Genomic DNA, 17757 nt, shown 5'->3' on the forward strand with positions numbered 1-17757 from the left:
TTGTTCGCTCTCGGTCCGTCCTTTTTTTTTACCCTTTTCTTTTCTTTTCTTCTTTTTGCTCCCTCTTGGATACCTCAACTAAGAACAAGGTAAATCAACATAGGCAAAAGAACAAGACAGCCTAGACAACAAAAGCTTTCACGACCACTGATGCTTCACATAACTAGCGCCGCTACATCTTCAAATACACTGTCAATAGTGCGAACAAGCCTACTCACGATCTCGTCCACATCTTCTTTATGGACAGTGTACGGTGGTGCCAGTAACAGGTGGTCACCATTCCAACCATCAACCGCACCAGTGGCGGCAAATAGGCAGATATCGTATCCCCTTTCCATTCCCCTAGACTGCATGCGCTTGCTGATAGCGAATGCCGGAGAAAACGGAGTCTTGGTGGGTGGATCAGCCATGAATTCAACTGCCCAAAAGAGACCACGCCCTCTGATATCTCCGATGTATGGGTGGTCACCCAGATGTAGCTTTAGCTGCTGACCCAAATAGTGACCCATTTTGCGACAGTTCTCAATGAGGTTTTCCTCTTTGATAATGCGCTGGACTTCGACTGCTGCTGCGCAGCCCAGGGGGTGGGATTGGTAGGTCTGCCCGTGGATAAAATACCCACCACCGTGTCTCAATCCATCCAAGACACGGTCGTTGACAAGGAGCCCAGAAATGGTCCCATATCCGGCGGCGAGACCCTTTCCTACGAGCTCAATATCTGGAGCGACGCCATCCTCCTGCCAGGCATGTGTGATTCCGGTCCGGCCCATGCCGCACATAATCTCATCGAAGACCAGGAGGGCACCGTAGCGGTCACATACATCCCGCACGGCTTGTAGATATCCTGGTAATGCAGTAACGCAGCCCAGGGCCTAAGTATTCAGCCAGATCAATTTCATATCCGAATCAACGAAACCTAGCTCGGGCTTATGATCACCTACCGTACCAACCATCGGCTCCAAAAAGACCGCACAGACGGTTTCAGGGCCAAGTCTTTGGAACTCGTTGTCCAGTTCCTCCTTGAGTCGAGCTACATATGTCTCGGTATCCTCAGTTTCCATGCGGCCGTGGTATGGATCGCAAGCTGAGACATGGGAGATATTAGTGGTCAAAATGGAATCGAACCGACTCTTCCTCGGCTTAAAGTCTCCTAATGCCAATGCCCCTAAAGTGCAACCATGCCATGAGCCGTGCCTGGAAATGAACTTGGTTCGCCGTGTGTTCGGCGACTGCTCCTCGAAGTACTGATACGCCAGCTTCATGGCCGCTTCGACGGCTTCGGAACCTATGTAGCCCACGGGTTTAGTTCACGAATTCTTACCGAATGGTCCCTTGATGCGAGGGATGGAAAAGCAGACGAGGGGAGCTGATTGGTTACCAGATCCAAGAATGCACGCCCGGGACAGCTTTCCTCCTGTGGACTCCACCAAAAGATCTGCCAGCTCCATTGCTGGTGTATTTGGGAAAAATCCCGGATGGCAGTACTCCACTTGGTCAAGCTGGGACATTATTGCCTTCTTGACACGACCTACGCCGTGGCCGATTGCAGAAACAGCCGCTCCACTCGTGGCGTCTAGTATCTTCTGTCCATTTTCGAGGGAAATATAGATGCCCTCGGCTGACTTTACGAGAGGCACCGTTGGATCATGAGAGACATTCTTGTACAGGTATGCTGGCTCCGCTGCGGATCCCATTGTAATAGTAGAGGTTGTATCTTGCGAAGGGTTTAACTGATGAGAATCTGGTAATCACGAAACCGTGAAACAGTTGGGCCTTCCACACGCTCGATTATATAGTTGGGTCTTGGGCAATACAGAGGTATCTCAACATCAGGTGCTTTTTTCTTTTTTACCGAAGCTTCCGATCAATTTCAGTCTACATGGTCAAAGTAACTGCGGTAGCCAGTCAGTATGGCCAGATGCAATTGGGACCTTCGCATCAATACGTTTATCGTAGAGGCTGTGGCAAGTCTAGGCCTTATGCGACAAGTATGAACCATTCCTTCGTGGAATACTACCTATTCCGACTCCACATCTGTACATCCCTCGGATTTAGAATTCCTTCCTCAACCCTGACAGACCATGGGTCACGATATTGCGGTCCGTGTGGAAGGCTGAAGGCGTGTTTGCAATTCTTAGCATCCTCTAGCGCAATTCAATATCCACAGATAGCATAGGTTGCATCAACATCCCCGATAGAATGTTACCTTGCAGGTTCACACTAACAGTAATGACTCATCGAGTATAACTGTCCTCGAAGATGTGTAACACGGTGTCGAAAGTGATGTCGAGTGCAATGACTTGCGAAAAGGACACCTCGCACCTAGTGCTGAATTGCATATGTGAATTAAAATCATCGCGAATAGCGGAATGTTGCATTCCCAGGGTTCCTATGGTGTGGCATGCTCCGTTTGCGTCGAGTGCAGACAGCAATCCATTTGAAAGGTAAATGGAGAGGAGATTTAAGTTCAACCTTCGCTATATGACAAATGTTTAATTCACAGACATAAGCTGGTCATCGAGTAAAATGATCAGATCTTATATACCACTGGTTAATGTCTAGGTCGCTCAGGGTGTGGAAGCAGTCCCTTTCGGGTAGGAGATAGATATCGGCTGTCAGGACAAGACCCACAGGATTAGGGTGTCATATGTAGAGTGAACCAGAGATTGTTCGGACTAGTCGACCCACCTCGAGCACAGCTATTGTGGGATATGACAGGCAAGTACCCGACACTGAGCTCTGGGTACGCCGGAAATGTGGTTACATTCCCTGGATCTGCTCCCAAGGCTAGTGACACCAGAAGGATGGCTGCAAATGGCCACTTCCGGATTTTGGCCCTCTGAGAAGCTCGATCTTTATCTTGTCCATATCTCAGTATACCTCCAAGCTAGACAAGGCTCCTCATTACACGAGAGATAGTAGCCATTACAGACGGAGCCACCGGCGCAAATGTCATAAGATCGTAGTTCCCGGCTGGGCCAAACTTTCGTGATAGGTCCTTCGGAATAGGAAACATTTGTAGTACTCTACCTCATAGAGATGTCCCTGTCGTGCATGTAATGATCATACACGCAGCTAGAAAAATCTTAGCTCTCATAGCTACCCACCCACCACCAGGCTGACTTAGGAGAGGGGTACCCAATTGTCCTTCGATAGCTTAAATGTTAACAACGCCGGTGGATACGTTTCTATAACCTTGCTTCTTTCCATCATCTGTTTAGGCGCCATTTTGATTCGTTCGGCTGCTCTTGAAAGATCCTCAATCCTGGTCACAGGCGACATGATGGAGTCCCCTGAAAATGAACTGCTTTACCTCAAAGAGAACCCCAAAGCTATCTTTTTTACGGACTTTGATGGAACTATTACTCTGAAAGACTGTATGATACTCTTTCCTAAGGCTTTCTTGGATCTTTCCCTCCTCCTTCCATCGTATTGTTTCTACTCCGTCATGATACTCAGACACACTCGTCGCTGAATGCACTCTAGGCAATGATTATCTGGTACTATGTCGACCCCAGTATACGTTCACCGTAGCTTACCCGGTTTGAAGGTGGATAATTTTGGGTTTGGGATGGAAATGCGACGGAAACTGGAGATGGAAGTCATGAAAGGCAATATGGCTTTCAGGTAAGACTTCGATATTAATACAACATTTCTGTCATTTCTCACGGCAGCTTGACCAACTTCACCAATAGAGATGCATTCCACGCCATGCTCCAGAGTGTACAGGTCCCGTTAGCGGATTGCCTGCGACTTGTACAGGATAATATTCAGCTTGATCCACACTTCCTGGATTTCTATGCTTGGGCAAAACGGTGTAATATCCCTATCGTTGTTCTCTCCTCGGGGATGACTCCTTTCATCACCATGTTGCTGGAGTCCGTTCTCGGCAGCAAGCCAGAAAATATATTCGTTGTTGCCAATGATGTTGAGCCGCAGTGCTTTGGGGACAAGACGACCGAGGGTGGATGGCGGATTAAATACCGTGACGACAGGTAAGGGCAACAGATGTACTGACCCGTTGGCTGAGTCTTCAATAAACCGAAATGACGCACTACACAGCGCCTTCGGTCATGATAAATCACTCGAGATCAAGCCGTACCTGGGACTACCCAGCGGACATTGTCCTCTACTGTTTTACGCTGGAGATGGCGTCTCGGATTTATCTGCCGCATCGCAAACTCACGTTCTTTTTGCAAAGGAGGGTCTGGGTGAGTTCTCCCGTTGACTTGCTTTCACCATCTCATATCCAACTGCACGGCGGGGTTCCTTGCCATTGATTATACAAGAGCCTAACGTAGGAGGTAGACCTCGTAGATCATTGCAGGGAAAGGGGGATTCCATTTATCCCCTTCGACAACTGGAGCTCGATCCTTGACACAATGCAAGGTATTTATGAATGTCTCTCTAGGGCTGAAATCACGGGGTATTCCACTGGTGGATGATAATCTAGCAGACTCTGCCATCTTATACACCACAGCCCAAGCCGCTTGTCCGGTTTGATGCTGGGATCAATGTCTCATGTATTTGCTAGTTATGAAGCGAACTTATAATTATATACTCCTTTCGAGTCGATACTCACTTGCGCCACTTCATCAAGATAGCATAATTGTGGTTGGTATTAGGTGCTTCCCAACGCGTACCTGGTTGTGCTTCGTGTGATATCTCGGGCAACGAATACTAAAGACTTTCGGATGTAGGGCCAGCAAGTAGAGTGAGCATTCGCTCGAATCCCCCAAGCCTGCCAATGGATTGTCTCTTCTTTTCGTTCTCATTCTTGAGCTCTCTGATCATCTTCCGCTGTTGTGTCTTACCCCGGCTTTAAATACAGGCCAGCATGTATTTGTGTCTGATCGTCCTCCCGTCGAGATATCGGATCTGCTTAGTAGCTAATGCTATACGCTTGGGCCAGCGCAGCCCATTTCTGTGGCTTCGCTCCATCTCTTCGTACCTTTTGCTTACCCCCGGCGTGCATATTCGTCTTGCGTTCTTTCCCATTGTGGCAAAAAAGAAAAAAAAAAAGAAATTAAGTGACTTATCTCCTTCTAGTATTCTTAACCAACGGTCGAAATTTAAATGGGTACAGAATTGATGTGAAGGGGGACTCCGATACCAACAACGCTCAACTCAAGGTGAACCATCATATCACAACCAAGAACTGCTAGCAACGATGGAACGTGATGACGGAGCAAGGCACGGTCAATCTGCGTGAATAGTCCCCCTGAGTTATAGTACGACGAATCAGCAAGCCTGAAAATCGATGTATGATGACATCAATATCATGGACAAACAACCAGGCGAATCTAACTTCAAGAGACGGATTGATAGGATTCAATACGAACGAGAGCATACACTGTCACAGAGAAAGGAGGGAAGCCCCCTCTGCCTTGATTCCTGTCTATACATCATTTGGTATGCTGGCTCGTAAGTACTGAAAGGAATCCGGGTCGATCTTCTTATACAGGGGTATCATCAGAGTATGTCGGATCACACAACGGCTACGTACCTCATCACTTGTACTATGCCTGTGCGCTCCGCCAGTCCATCCCGACCATGTTCTATGTATCCTCAAGCATTCTCATGATGGCCTGGTTCTTGTTGAACCAGTCCCACAGTTGAGCTCCCGAAAGATCCATCCCCATGTCTACATCCCCAAATACCGTAGGCTCGACCAGCCCACCGACAAGGCCTATTCTGTCCCCGCTCACCTCGTCCGGTGGTGCCATGTGGCTAGGGGTATCTGGAGTATTCGTGGTCCCCGGGTCTCCCACCATCCCGCCGGAGTTCGTTGCATCCTGCCCACGACCGTTCACGGTCGTGCCGGCAAATGCGTCGGCAGACTGCGGCCGAGCCATCGGCCCAGACATTCCCCCTGGCCCAATGCTCGGGCGGGATTGGATCTCAACGTACTTGACTGCGACGTCGTACAACACCCGGAAGAGGCGACGTTGCTTGCTACATGTGCTATGTGTGCGAGGATTCGAGGTCGACTCGAGCGTCTCGACGAGTCCCTTCATATGCTCGAGGTCTGCGGCCTCCGACGTGTCAATGATGTGGCAAAACAGCACGATGAAGGGGATAAAGGGAGATTGGGTGATGGTCCTGCGTCTCCCGGTCAGATCGATCGGGACGAGAATGGAACGGGGCATCACCGGGAACGAACCAGTTGAGGTAGGCTTCAAGGAACACCGTCTTCCCTCGTGCTTTGGTAATCACCGCGACGCATTGGTCGTGTTCATGCAGGGTCTCCCTGGCGGCGTCGATGCATTCTTGGCAAAATGCGGACGTCGATGGCTCCTCAGGGGGGATGCTTCGGTAGATCAGCGTCAGCATGGAAAGGCCGATGACTCGGTCGGAACGTCTTGCGATTTCGTGGTAATCCAGGCCCAACACGTGTCCTTTGCTCGCTTCGTAATGGTCCTGCAGCCAGTCAGGTGTCGGTGTTGTTGTCTCGAGGGGGAAGAGGACCACGGCAATGATCCTGGGCAGGTAGCTGGCATGAACTCACGTGGATATCTTGCGCATGTTGCATCGCCGTTGTCAACTCGGCTGCCAGAGCCCGGGCACGAGCCGTCCGGACGGGTGGCGGTTGCCGGAGGGCACCGGGACTGTAGATGTCGTCGTATATCCGGCCCTGTATACTCGCCATGTTGATCCAACCGGGGGCCAGTTCCGCCAAGAACGAACCGTGGGGATGCTGCATACCAAAATGGCTCAGGGTGATGTCCTGGTCTCGGAAGGTCGATGAGCGGCCGAGGCGGAGCGACAGCATCTTCTCGGTCACATAGATGGTGGAAAGGAGGTTCCGTTTCTGCGCGGTTTCTTCTGGCCCCTCAGTGTCGGCAGGAACGTTATGTTGCAAGCCCAGGGCCTGTACCATGTGGGAGGCCGAATTGATGAAGTTCCACGCGGCCGATGGCTTGTTCTTCTGAAGGCAGTACAGCGACTAGTATGTCCGGTCAGTGGGCACGGGGCCGTTCGATGGACGCGTAGAAAGAACAAAAGAACAAGCAAGCGACGTACCGCCATGCCCATCGCATATGCGAAGTCCATATCGGTTGGCTGATGAAAGCGAAGGTTTGCCAGGACCGTCTCGAGGTTCGTCGCGCAGATGAACGCCTGCGCGTCGTAATCGTGTTTTGTGTCTTCGTCAGGGACGACTTTGGAGCATTCGCAGAACAGCCAGTACAGACCGCAATGGACGATGATCAAGTCGGCTTCGCTCGCAGGACCAGGCGATGCGACTTTGATCAAGTAGTCGCTGAACTGGCTGGGTTTAATATAGTCCCCCAACCATAGCGTGGCCACTTGCGGGCATTCTCTGGCCATACGTAAACACATGAACACCTTGTCAATCAGCGGTAGAGGGAGATTCCGAGTCGTTGAGCCGGGTGGGATCTCCTTGGCATGAGGATACAGAGTACGGAGCGTATCAGATTTGTGGTTCCCCGACTGAACGGCAGTCTTGAGGCCGTTCAGGACGACTTGCATCTCGTGCGCAACCTCGGCGTTCGTCGCACTGTCAATGGCATTTTGCAGAAATCGACTCGCGAAGATGGCATGGGCGAAAAGAGATGATTCCCCCTCGTACTCGGCTTTGCCGTGTCCTCCAGGAACCCCTGCGCCGGTGGGACTGTCCGGCAGGGAGCCTTGGGGAGGTGTCGAGCCGAGTGATGGAGTTGCTGGGGTTGGTCCGAACGCGGCGGATGAACAACGCTCCTCCGGGCGCCTGTTGATCGAGTCTATAAAGTCGCAGGGTTTATCGGTTCGGCTTTTAGTCGGTTCCTGACTCAACTGACGCACCCTCTGGCTGAGTTCGTCGAGTTTCCTTGATATTTCATCCAATTTGGAATCACTGGATGACCCTTAACTGGGTGTTCGGTCTCCCTCCGCCTTGGCGTCTGGCAGGTACTTACTATGTCTTCGAGACCATGACCCTCTGTCGCCTTTCTCTCGGCTTGGGCCCGTGTGCGTATGAGCATTGGGTCGCCGCTTTCACACAGTGACCACACGGGCTCGCCCGGTCGCATTTCACCTGAACACGCAATTAGACATTCAACCCCACCGACGAATGGAGGGCGTGTCGTCGTTCACCTTGCGCTGGCGGCAGCGATAACACTGTGTGCGCAGAAGCTGATCAGTGACATGATCTGGTTTCACATCAGATGAAGTACATCGTGGTCAGCTCACTGCTAACTTCTCGGTCGCGGCGGCAGGATGCTGGTCGTCGTCTTCGTCCCCCCGCACGGACGAGATATCTGGACTGTCTTCCATTGCGAGTGTGTGAGCGAGTAGTGGCAGGGGCGAATTTCCACTATTCCGGGTCCGTGTTCGTGTCAGTCTCGAGGAGTTGTAAGAAGGCGGAGGCATCGCATCGGAGGGTAAACGTGAGCGCGAGGCTCCGAAAGGCGCTTCCAATGTGGAAGGCTTGGCGCGGGTCGTCGGGTCTTCGGAGGCTCGGAGACTCCGCCCTCTCTCCATCGAGCGTCCTCTCTTCCTCTCCAGGCCAGCAACCTCATCACACCCACACTATGGAGACCGGATGTGGTTGTCTCCAAGCTCCCGAGGTATTTCAGGTTGAGAAGATAAAATGTGGACACTCTCCAGGCAAAGATTCGGGGATGTCGTTCGTTCCAGTCACCCCAACGGGTTCCGTTCTTCTTCTCGTTCTATTATATATATTGATATCGCTACGTCCACCATTCTTCGATTGTGTCAGTCACGGTGGTTCGAGTCATCCACGCTCGATATCTCACTGGAATCGTCCACGCCTTGATTTTTCTGCTTCTCAATATTCAACATGGTCGTTCGTTTAGACCGGCGAGACGCTGAGGGAGCTGCCGAAGGAGGCAACGATACTCAAGTCTTAATCAAGCCGGAAAAGGAAGAGGAGGAAGCTGCCGAGAAGAAGAACGGTATAAGTGGTTTCCTGGTAAGCCTGATCGGAAATAGGAGGTCTGACTGCGCACCGGTCCGAGTGATAACTGACGAGTGGGGACGATCTCCCTGGCAGAGAGTGTTCACCTTCGGCGATCCGAAACTCTACGTCCTGGAATGGATTGCTTTCGTTGCGGCTGTTACGTCGGGCGTTGCTGTCGCGATGGTCAACCTGGTTATGGGAAACTTCTTGACACTGCTGAGCGACTTTAGTTTCTCCGACGCGACCTCGAGGCCGGGAGACTTCATGGCAGCGGTGCGGACGTCAGCGTAAGAGCATATTGCCCCCCCCCCTGCAGATTTGTTCTCAAACGACGGGCCCGGATGAGATGTTAATGCAATTATAGCCTGTACTTTGTGTGCATAGGTATCGTCCGCTTTGTCGCTACCTATATCTACGCCTCTCTCTTCACCTATGTCGCGTACCGCCTGACTCGTAATATCCGACAAAGCTATCTACGGGCTGCCTTGAGCCAGGAAATTGCATACTATGACCGAGGCGTCACCGGCTCCATATCTCAACAAGCCACGACGAACGGCAAGCTCATCCAATCCGGCATCGCAGAGAAACTCGGCATCGTCATCCAAGCCATGGCCACCTTCGTGGCAGCATTCATCATTGCATTTGTAACACAATGGAAGCTGACGTTGATTCTGATCTTTATCGTGCCCACTCTGCTCATAGTGCTCGGCACGGCCAGTGGCCTGGACGCCATCATCGAGACGAAGATCTTGCAGATCTACGCTCAAGCCGGTAGCTATGCCGAGAGCGTCCTGGGAGGGGTCCGGACCCTGCAGGCATTTAGCCTGCAACCAAGGGTGATGGCCCAGTACGACTCGTACCTCCAGCATGCGTACACCCAAGGAATGAGAAAGAATAAGCTATACGGCATCGTCTTCGGAGGACAGTATTTTGTCGTCTACGCGGGCATGGGCCTGGCCTTCTGGCAGGGTATTGCCATGTTCGATCGCGGCGAGATATCCGATCTAGGCACCGTCTTTACGTCAGTCTCTCACCCCAGGCGAGCGGGCAGCGAGGCTACGACTCGTGGATAGAGAGAGATCCAGAGACTAACTAGGGCAACAGGGTTCTCTTTTCCATCATCATGGCTGCAAATACGGTCATGCAAGTAGCACCGCACATGGTCACCTTCAGTCGCGCGGCAACGGCAGCTTCGGAGTTATTCGTTCTCATCGATAGACCATCCGAGATCAACCCCTTCGACGAATTCGGAGACCAACCGGAGGAAACGGCCGGCTGTATTGATGTGCACAATGTCAGCTTCAGCTATCCGACGCGTCCAGATGTCACTGTCTTAGAGGACTTCAGCTTGACTATCCCCGCAGGCAAGGTCACGGCATTGGTGGTGAGCAGTCTCCGGTTGCACCCGTCCTCGGATCCGCTAACAATGTGGTGGCTCAAAGGGATCATCCGGCTCCGGAAAGAGCACAATCATTGGCTTGCTCGAACGGTGGTATAACCCCCGTACAGGAAGCATCTCCTTGGATGGCACAGACATCAGTCAGCTCAATCTCAAGTGGCTACGGACCAACATCCGTCTCGTGCAACAGGCAAGGCACCCAACGGTCGTCCCACCGACGTGCAAGACACCACTCGCTAACGATTCCAGGAACCGGTGCTCTTCAACACCAGCGTGTTCGAAAACATTGCCAATGGTCTCATCGGCACCCCATGGGAGGCGGCATCGCAAGAGGAGCAGATGCAGCGCGTCCAAGCGGCCGCGAAGCTCGCCTTCGCGCACGAGTTTATCCAGACCCTGCCGCAAGGGTACCACACGCGCATCGGCGAGAGAGGGGGCCTGCTCTCCGGGGGACAGAAGCAGCGGATCGCCATTGCCCGCAGTGTGATCTCGGAGCCCAAAATCCTCCTGCTGGACGAAGCAACCAGCGCGTTAGACCCGCACGCCGAGGGTATTGTACAGAAGGCCCTCGAAAATGCCTCCAAGAATCGCACGACCATTGTCATTGCCCACAAGCTCGCGACCATCCGCAACGCGGATAACATAGTCGTCATCTCTCAGGGTAAGATCACCGAACAAGGGCGGCACGAAGACCTGGTGTCCAGGAACGGCATCTACGCCACTCTCGTCAAGGCCCAGGACCTGGCTCCGGCCAACGTCGAGGACGGCCACGGCCTGGGGAGCGCCAGCAATTCTGATGAGCTTTCGGAAAAGGAAAACCATCATGTCGGTCGCATGCACTCACTTGGCAGGATTCGGACAGCCGACGCGCAACCATTGGCGGCACTAAGGAATCAAGAAGACTACGACTTGGCCGAGAAGACGGACGTCATCCACAATATTTGGAAGCTTCTGAGAGGGACGCAGGATATCTGGCTTTGGTTCGCGGTCACAGTAGCCACGTGCATCGGGGGAGGTGAGTGTCCTCGACTGACAATGGCTCCCAAGGTCCAGCCGGGGACCCAACGGTGCTGCCGTGACACTTGCTCACCACGATATCACTCACAGCCGCCGTCAACCCTGGACAGGCCCTCTTGCTAGGCAATATCATGAGCGTCTTTACGTCGTCGAACGTCGTCACTCGCGGCAATTTTATCTCCTTAATGTTCTTCGTCATGTCGCTCGGCATTCTCGTCATATACTTCGTCATGGGCTGGTCGACCAATACTATCGCACAGGTAAGAGCTTCCATGCCGTGGACGCGGGAAGGAAAGTCCCGATCCTAGTCTCGCATCGTGGTACTGATGTCCAGCCTACCGTGTCCCAGACACTCAACAGGAAGATGCGACGGGAAATTATGGCATCCTTCCTCCGGCAGGACCTCCAATTTTTCGACCGGGCGGAAAATACGATCGGTGCGCTCATCGGCCGCCTTGATTCATACCCGCAAGCTATCCTGGAGTTGATGGGCTTTACCGTCGCCATCATCCTCATGTCCGTGCTGAATATCGTCGCGTCTAGCATCCTCGCAATCGTAGTGTCTTGGAAACTGGGGCTAGTTGGTGTCTTCGTCGGCCTGCCGCCTATGATGCTCGGCGGCTATGCGCGTGTGAGGCTGGAGGCGAAAATGGACGACGAAATAGACCAGAGATTGTCGGCGAGCGCTTCGGTGGCTTCGGAGACAGTCATGGCGATCCGCACCGTCTCTTCGCTTGCCATCGAGAGCACCGTGCTGCGGAAGTACGTCTACGAGCTCGACCTCGCGATATCTCACACGAGCAGGCCCATGTTCCACATGATGACCTGGTTCTCTCTCACACAGTCTGTCGAGTATTTCGTCCTGGCCTTGGGGTTCTGGTGGGTCTTCGCTTCCTGGATTCACCTCGTCATGTAAAGCGGTTGGACTGATGGACTGAGTGAACAGGTGGGGATCGAAGCTAATCAACGACGGGGAAATCAGCTTGTACCAGTTCATCATATCATTTATGGGTGTTTATTTCTCTGGCCAAGCCACCGCGTTGGCGTTCAGTTTCGCCAGTAGTGAGTCACAGGCGGCTCAAACCCTGCTGGTATCGAGCGACTGACAGTTTCTAGGCTTAACCAAGGCGAATCAAGCTGCCAACTACTACTTATGGCTCGATGGGCTTAACGGAACTATCCTCGAGACTGATGACAACCGCAACGAGGGACCCAAGCATGGATGCCGCTCCTACGACTTCCACGACGTACAGTTCTCGTACCCCCTGGCGCCTGACAACCGCGTTCTCAAGGGCGTATCTCTGTCGGTAAGTACCCACTGCGCTTGAGAGAAAGTTGCTTTCTCCCATCTAGGTGGAGATCAGTTTGGGAGTAAGGAGCGCTCACTGACCCTAATCCGGCTTAGATTCAACGGGGTGAGTTTGTGGCCTTCGTAGGTGCATCAGGTTGCGGAAAGAGCACTATGATCTCACTCCTAGAGCGCTTCTACGACCCGACACGTGGGACTATCACTCTTGACTCGTCTGCGCCCTTGTCGTCCCTCAACCCGCTTCTGTACCGAAAGCACGTGGCCCTGGTGCAGCAAGAGCCGACACTCTTCCCAGGCACGATCCGTGATAACATCTCGCACGGCATGCCGTACCTTGGCGTAACGGACGCAGCGTCGGATGAGGCGCTGGAGGAGGCGTGCCGGGCGGCCCACGCATGGGACTTTGTATCCTCGTTGCCCGACGGCCTCGACACGCCGTGTGGGACCAGCGGTAGCCAGCTCTCCGGGGGTCAGCGGCAGCGCATTGCCATTGCTCGGGCGCTGGTACGCAAGCCGAGCGTGGTCCTGCTCGATGAAGCAACGAGTGCGCTCGACACCGAGTCGGAGAAGCTCGTCCAGGGCGCTCTGTTGGAGGCCGCGTTGTCCAGCGACCGAATTACCATCGCGGTGGCGCACCGCCTTTCGACGGTCCGCGACGCTAACTGCATCTTCGTCTTCTACGCAGGCAATATTGTGGAGGTGGGGACGCACAGCGAGTTGGTCGCAAAGGGGGGCATGTATGCCAAGATGTGCGAGGCTCAGAGACTTGACGGCGCAGCGTGATTTCTGCTCTGAACGTAATGGGATAGTACGCCACTTTATAAGAAAGCTTATATTGCTCATTAATAGACGGCTTGGGTCAAAACCTGTGAGTTGGACACGCGGGTTTTGGTGAGGTTTCATTAATATATTTATGTATCTTGGTCTTACCCCATTAGAGATTTTATACTGAAATAGATTCTCCGCAGATAACTTACAGATTAGGTATATCAACCCGTGGGTTTACAAGGTTATTCTTCAGTCCCATACTAGGAACCGGCATGCGACGAGCCCTCAACTTGGTGTAAATTATTAAACTTGAATCTAGTTGGGTTGGCGTTCGTGCCATAGATTTGCCCTATAAAATGCATCTGGCCGGGTGGATTTTGACTTCGGGCAGTTTCTGATCCGGGATCATATCAACTGGCAGCATCTCAAACATTTAGGTCTGTGATGCCCAGGGCAACTTTGAGCATTCTAGTATATTAAGTATACAGATTGAGACAAGGATATACAGCTTTCCGCAAGACCGGGGAGAATGCTCTTAGGCGACAACCTCCTTGCCAGTTCCGAACTCAATGTTATACACCGGCTCGTCTAGCGGAGCGGTGCTACCGAGGCCACTGGGACACGAGGGCTGGTTGCTGACAGAGAGGTCGAGGCTGCACACCTCATCGACACCGTAGTGGCAGACAGGGTCGGCGATGTTGTACAACACGTGGTTTTTGGCGACAAAACTGTCGGCCTGGCTCAGACACGACGAGAGAAAGTCCATGCTGTTGGCTGCGGAGAGCGGCAGCTTGCCGTTGTCCAGGAGATCGGCGCACTTGCTCGGGTCGACGACCTCATACTTCATATGAATCGCTCCGCCAGTATGCGGGTCGTCCTTCGCAGATTGGCCGAAGGCGAGGTAGTTCCACGCGTCGTAGGAGATGTCATACGCGCCCCCAGAGGTGTCAATCTTGAGGATGTTGAGGGAGCGGCCCTTGTAGGTGACCTTGACGCAGATGTCATTGCAGTCCACTGCGCTGGGCCAGTAGGCCACCCGGTTGGTGTTGATCTTGCAGCCGACAACGCCGACTGAGGAGGAGTACTGCTCGTGAGGAGTAATGCCTGCACCTGTGCCCCGGGGGATCACAGGGATGGTGGCAGCCAAGGCCAGCGACGCCGAAGCAGCAAGAAGTGCAAGTAGACGGGACATGATATAAATACACGGAATGAAATGATTGATCTAAAGGAGTGACGTGAACGAAATGATTAAAGGAGTGTGGTTGTATGGCATCAAGAACGAACTCGATCTGAGCGGCCATCGCCTCTATTTAACGGCGGCCAGCCGTAAGCTTGTTGCTCACCCTGAGGTTGCATGGAACCCTAGTTGCAGGCAAACTTAGCAACATCATATCTGAGCTAGCCGAAAGGAATAGAGGCGTGAAGGAGCGTAACATGCCTGTTGTCTGATAGTCAGCCTGAAGAAGAAGGTGGTATGGTGCAGCGCTGACCCACATGTTGGCAGGGGACATTGAACAGAAATATAGTGGGTCAAACGTATTGCAACAGCATTAAGCAAGAGTGGCATACTGACTTTTATTTGTCAGGAGGTAGGTAATATCGACGAGGGTGTGAACATGCACACGTTCAGGCAGCTCTTAGGGTCAATCCTTTCGGCCCGGCCGACAAGGTCGGTAGTTCCCGATGATTCGGCTCGAGCCGATGGGGATTTCATTCATAAATACTCTGTAATAAATAGATCTACAAATGAAAAGAGAAGCTGAATCTAGACTATAATTCGCCTAGTGCTCTCCTGGCCGCGCAAGATTCAAGCCGTATGTAGAGCACCACGTGGGTAGTACACTAAATGCCGCCTTATGAATCTATAGAACATATTTTGAGCTCCCAGGCTTTCAATTTGGTTGAGACATCGAGGTTCGAAAACGGCGCCTGAGATGCGATAGGATGTTTGCTAAGAGCGTCAGGGTTTTTCATCTTGCAACCGAAGAGGAAATTCGAGGACGACTCGACCCAATGCAACGATCTATGAGTGGGATACGCTCGCCATCTGCCACGCCACTAACCCTAGCCGGGTTCCAAAGCAAATGATTATGCTAGTTCGCCCGCAGGGTGACAGGCTTGTTTATTAAATTAAAGCTATGGAACATCTATGTACCTGATCCCGAGAAGTCGGGACAACCCGGTTCCTTCCAGACTCCAGCCCACACATTCTTCAACCACGTTCAGGTACAGCATCCAGTTGCCATACCGTGTCTATTCCTGATAAGAAGAATATTACAAAATGTATCTCATCCCTGTATGACGTCCTTCCAAAGCGCCATCCTCGATCGGACTGCTCTCCTGGGCCATATCGAGCCGCTTGTTCATCCGGGAATGTACTATGCGAATGACAAATGCGAGGATCGCGACGAGTAACGCGATTCCGGCCGTTGCACTGCCACCTGCGATGTACCGCGGGCCGGAGGACGAGGGCCACATGTAACTTCCATAAATGGAGGCTGTATTGCCAATCATATTCGCCGTCGCGATGGCCGCGGATCGTTTGACCAGGGGCCGGGGGAAGGAATTGGCTACCCATGCGATGATGATCTGATAGGCGGACACAGCACCCATCGGCATCCTACACAGTCAGTCCTGGTCGATGTGAATGGACGGCGGTACGTACAGAAACATGCCGAAGAATCTGGCACCAATGTTCGTCGTCGCGGTACAGATCACGCATCCGACTACACTCACGAGCATCAACGAGATGATATGCAGACTGCGATCATTCGTCCGGCCCGACGACCATGTCACCAGAAGGGACACCAGAAAAGTGGCAATCCAGACCGGTGCAGTGATCAGCAAAGTCTCGATATTCCCATAACCCAGCGTCTGGACGATGGTTGGAAAGAAATACTGGAAGTTCTGTGACAGGAGCGACGAGTGTTGGAGCAAGATGAACAGGTAGATGCGTTTGTCGGAGAAGACCAACCATAGCGCCTCGCGGAGGTTGGTCGACCTCGCTTCGTCGGCTTCTCCCGCATCATGAATGAGACGCCATTGCGCGTATAACTTCTCTGTCTCATTAAGCCATGACGTGGTTGCGGGATAATTTGGCAAGAGCAGACTGGGCCGTTAGCATTACCGGTGGGAGGGAGTACAGGGCACATACATGGATATCAACGATATTCCTACCGTGATACACCCTTCAATAATGAATAACCATCGCCATCCTGATATGTTATGGGCACCGTCGAGGTTGCCCAGGACACCGGCACCGATCAAACCGCCAAATGCGTTGGCCAATGAGCTTCCTGCGTAGAACCAGGCAATTCGATGGCTCAGCTACAGAGGAGTCAGCAATCGTTCCAGATATGCGGCTGATGACCATTGAATCATACTTCTTGGCGGGTGTACCAACTCGACCTGATCCAATCAGCATCATCAACGTCGTGAACAACGCCTCCAACTGACTTACATCAGCATAATCGCCCCCGGAAAGAACGGGGCCTCCACAAAACCGAGGAAAAATCGAGAGAGGACCAATCCCGTAAACGAGTGGGTGGCAGCCTGACAGGCTGATATCACCCCCCAGATGGCCATTGTGATCCCCAGAAGTAACGAGGGCCGGACGCGTGTGAGGAGGAGATTGGACGGTAGTTGCATGAGTAGGTACCCGACGAATAGAATGCTGGTCGCGAGGTTGTAGTCTGTCCCTTCCATGTTCAGGTCCTCCTCCAGGGTGCCCAGTCGTGCTTGAGACAAATTACTACTTTGTCAGTCTCACCACGATTGAGGAAAGACGGGGGTACGTACTTCCGGTCCAGAAAGTTCAGCAAGTACATCAGAATGAGGCATGGCAGGAGGTGGAAATCCACCTTGCGGAGGAGCTGCCTGGTCATCTTCCGATGCCATTCCGGACTTTGGGAGACGTAAGTCTGGTAGATCACATCCTGCTCCGACTGCTCGACCTTCTGAACATTCTCAAGATATTCGGTGGGGAGATCCTCTGGCTTCGTCATTTTGGGATGGGTGGATGGTGGCTTGGAAACGTTCATATCATGATCAACCGGATTCACCCATGAATTTGAAGCCATACAATTTGTTTTTGGTCACTCGTCCATCGGAGCATGTCCGATTTCCCCGCATTGACAAACGCGGGGGAAGGTTGCTCGGGGTAGCTTTGCCCCGGATCTGCATCAGAGCTCAATGCTCTTCTAACTTGGCGCTACTATACCCGATTCAATGCTATAGTTACCTAATAAACGGGCAGTTTGGCCACCAAAACACTATTTTCTGACTCACGCACAGGGGGTGGCCTCTCGCTGTAAGGAGGCTCAGCAGCTTAGGAATTGCTCGTCG

General features: G+C 52.6%; 7 protein-coding genes across 7 annotated transcripts; 3 read left to right on the forward strand and 4 right to left on the reverse strand.

Moving 5' to 3' along the window:
- Window positions 1-155: 155 nt before the first annotated feature.
- Window positions 156-1694, reverse strand: BDV38DRAFT_271356 (putative class III aminotransferase; the record flags this gene model as incomplete). The annotated part of the gene is made up of 3 exons (XM_032057303.1): window positions 156-872; window positions 942-1285; window positions 1379-1694. The coding sequence occupies 3 exons, from the start codon at window positions 1692-1694 to the stop codon at window positions 156-158; spliced, it is 1377 nt and encodes a 458-aa protein (XP_031913577.1).
- Window positions 1695-3505: 1811 nt separating this feature from the next.
- BDV38DRAFT_271357 (putative phosphoserine phosphatase) lies at window positions 3506-4445 on the forward strand (the record flags this gene model as incomplete). The annotated part of the gene is made up of 4 exons (XM_032057304.1): window positions 3506-3627; window positions 3696-3995; window positions 4063-4211; window positions 4309-4445. The coding sequence occupies 4 exons, from the start codon at window positions 3506-3508 to the stop codon at window positions 4443-4445; spliced, it is 708 nt and encodes a 235-aa protein (XP_031913578.1).
- Window positions 4446-4642: 197 nt separating this feature from the next.
- On the forward strand, window positions 4643-5308 carry BDV38DRAFT_246942 (uncharacterized protein). Its single transcript, XM_032054609.1, has one exon. The coding sequence runs from the start codon at window positions 4838-4840 to the stop codon at window positions 5090-5092; it is 255 nt and encodes an 84-aa protein (XP_031913579.1). The 5' UTR covers window positions 4643-4837; the 3' UTR covers window positions 5093-5308.
- Window positions 5309-5319: 11 nt separating this feature from the next.
- BDV38DRAFT_246946 (putative C6 transcription factor) lies at window positions 5320-8112 on the reverse strand. Its single transcript, XM_032054610.1, has 5 exons — window positions 7917-8112; window positions 7024-7855; window positions 6509-6946; window positions 6164-6420; window positions 5320-6102 (listed from the first exon to the last, which is right to left on the reverse strand). The coding sequence occupies exons 1-5, from the start codon at window positions 7931-7933 to the stop codon at window positions 5559-5561; spliced, it is 2088 nt and encodes a 695-aa protein (XP_031913580.1). The 5' UTR covers window positions 7934-8112; the 3' UTR covers window positions 5320-5558.
- Window positions 8113-8547: 435 nt separating this feature from the next.
- Window positions 8548-13434, forward strand: BDV38DRAFT_292981 (ABC transporter ATP-binding protein). The gene is made up of 10 exons (XM_032062132.1): window positions 8548-9207; window positions 9285-9941; window positions 10025-10304; window positions 10363-10524; window positions 10569-11334; window positions 11427-11596; window positions 11686-12215; window positions 12283-12398; window positions 12453-12643; window positions 12742-13434. The coding sequence occupies exons 1-10, from the start codon at window positions 8801-8803 to the stop codon at window positions 13426-13428; spliced, it is 3966 nt and encodes a 1321-aa protein (XP_031913581.1). The 5' UTR covers window positions 8548-8800; the 3' UTR covers window positions 13429-13434.
- A 53-nt stretch (window positions 13435-13487) lies between these two features.
- Window positions 13488-14701, reverse strand: BDV38DRAFT_292984 (uncharacterized protein; the record flags this gene model as incomplete). Its single annotated transcript, XM_032062133.1, has 2 exons — window positions 13961-14701; window positions 13488-13511 (listed from the first exon to the last, which is right to left on the reverse strand). Exons 1-2 carry the CDS (start codon window positions 14603-14605, stop codon window positions 13488-13490), a joined length of 669 nt encoding a protein of 222 aa, XP_031913582.1. The 5' UTR covers window positions 14606-14701.
- Window positions 14702-15687: 986 nt separating this feature from the next.
- BDV38DRAFT_292986 (putative MFS transporter) lies at window positions 15688-17438 on the reverse strand (the record flags this gene model as incomplete). Its single annotated transcript, XM_032062134.1, has 6 exons — window positions 17212-17438; window positions 16874-17164; window positions 16797-16821; window positions 16568-16740; window positions 16079-16522; window positions 15688-16033 (listed from the first exon to the last, which is right to left on the reverse strand). Exons 1-6 carry the CDS (start codon window positions 17415-17417, stop codon window positions 15688-15690), a joined length of 1485 nt encoding a protein of 494 aa, XP_031913583.1. The 5' UTR covers window positions 17418-17438.
- Window positions 17439-17757: the final 319 nt, after the last annotated feature.

The sequence above is a fragment of the Aspergillus pseudotamarii genome (genome assembly GCF_009193445.1).
Source record: "Aspergillus pseudotamarii strain CBS 117625 unplaced genomic scaffold BDV38scaffold_27, whole genome shotgun sequence".
Lineage (NCBI taxonomy): Eukaryota > Fungi > Ascomycota > Eurotiomycetes > Eurotiales > Aspergillaceae > Aspergillus > Aspergillus pseudotamarii.

What these genes read in the sequence shown, in the direction of transcription:
- BDV38DRAFT_246946 (XM_032054610.1), bottom strand. An exon ending in CATATGCGATGGGCATGGCG is followed by an intron (nt 6,947 to 7,023) that starts GTACGTCGCTTG and finishes CGGACATACTAG; the next exon opens with TCGCTGTACTGCCTTCAGAA. An exon ending in CTTGAAGCCTACCTCAACTG is followed by an intron (nt 6,103 to 6,163) that starts GTTCGTTCCCGG and finishes CGGGAGACGCAG; the next exon opens with GACCATCACCCAATCTCCCT.
- BDV38DRAFT_292981 (XM_032062132.1), top strand. Translation starts at nt 8,801, where the DNA reads ATGGTCGTTCGTTTAGACCGGCGAGACGCTGAGGGAGCTGCCGAAGGA. An exon ending in CGACCAATACTATCGCACAG is followed by an intron (nt 11,597 to 11,685) that starts GTAAGAGCTTCC and finishes ACCGTGTCCCAG; the next exon opens with ACACTCAACAGGAAGATGCG. An exon ending in TCAAGGGCGTATCTCTGTCG is followed by an intron (nt 12,644 to 12,741) that starts GTAAGTACCCAC and finishes AATCCGGCTTAG; the next exon opens with ATTCAACGGGGTGAGTTTGT.
- BDV38DRAFT_246942 (XM_032054609.1), top strand. Translation starts at nt 4,838, where the DNA reads ATGTATTTGTGTCTGATCGTCCTCCCGTCGAGATATCGGATCTGCTTA.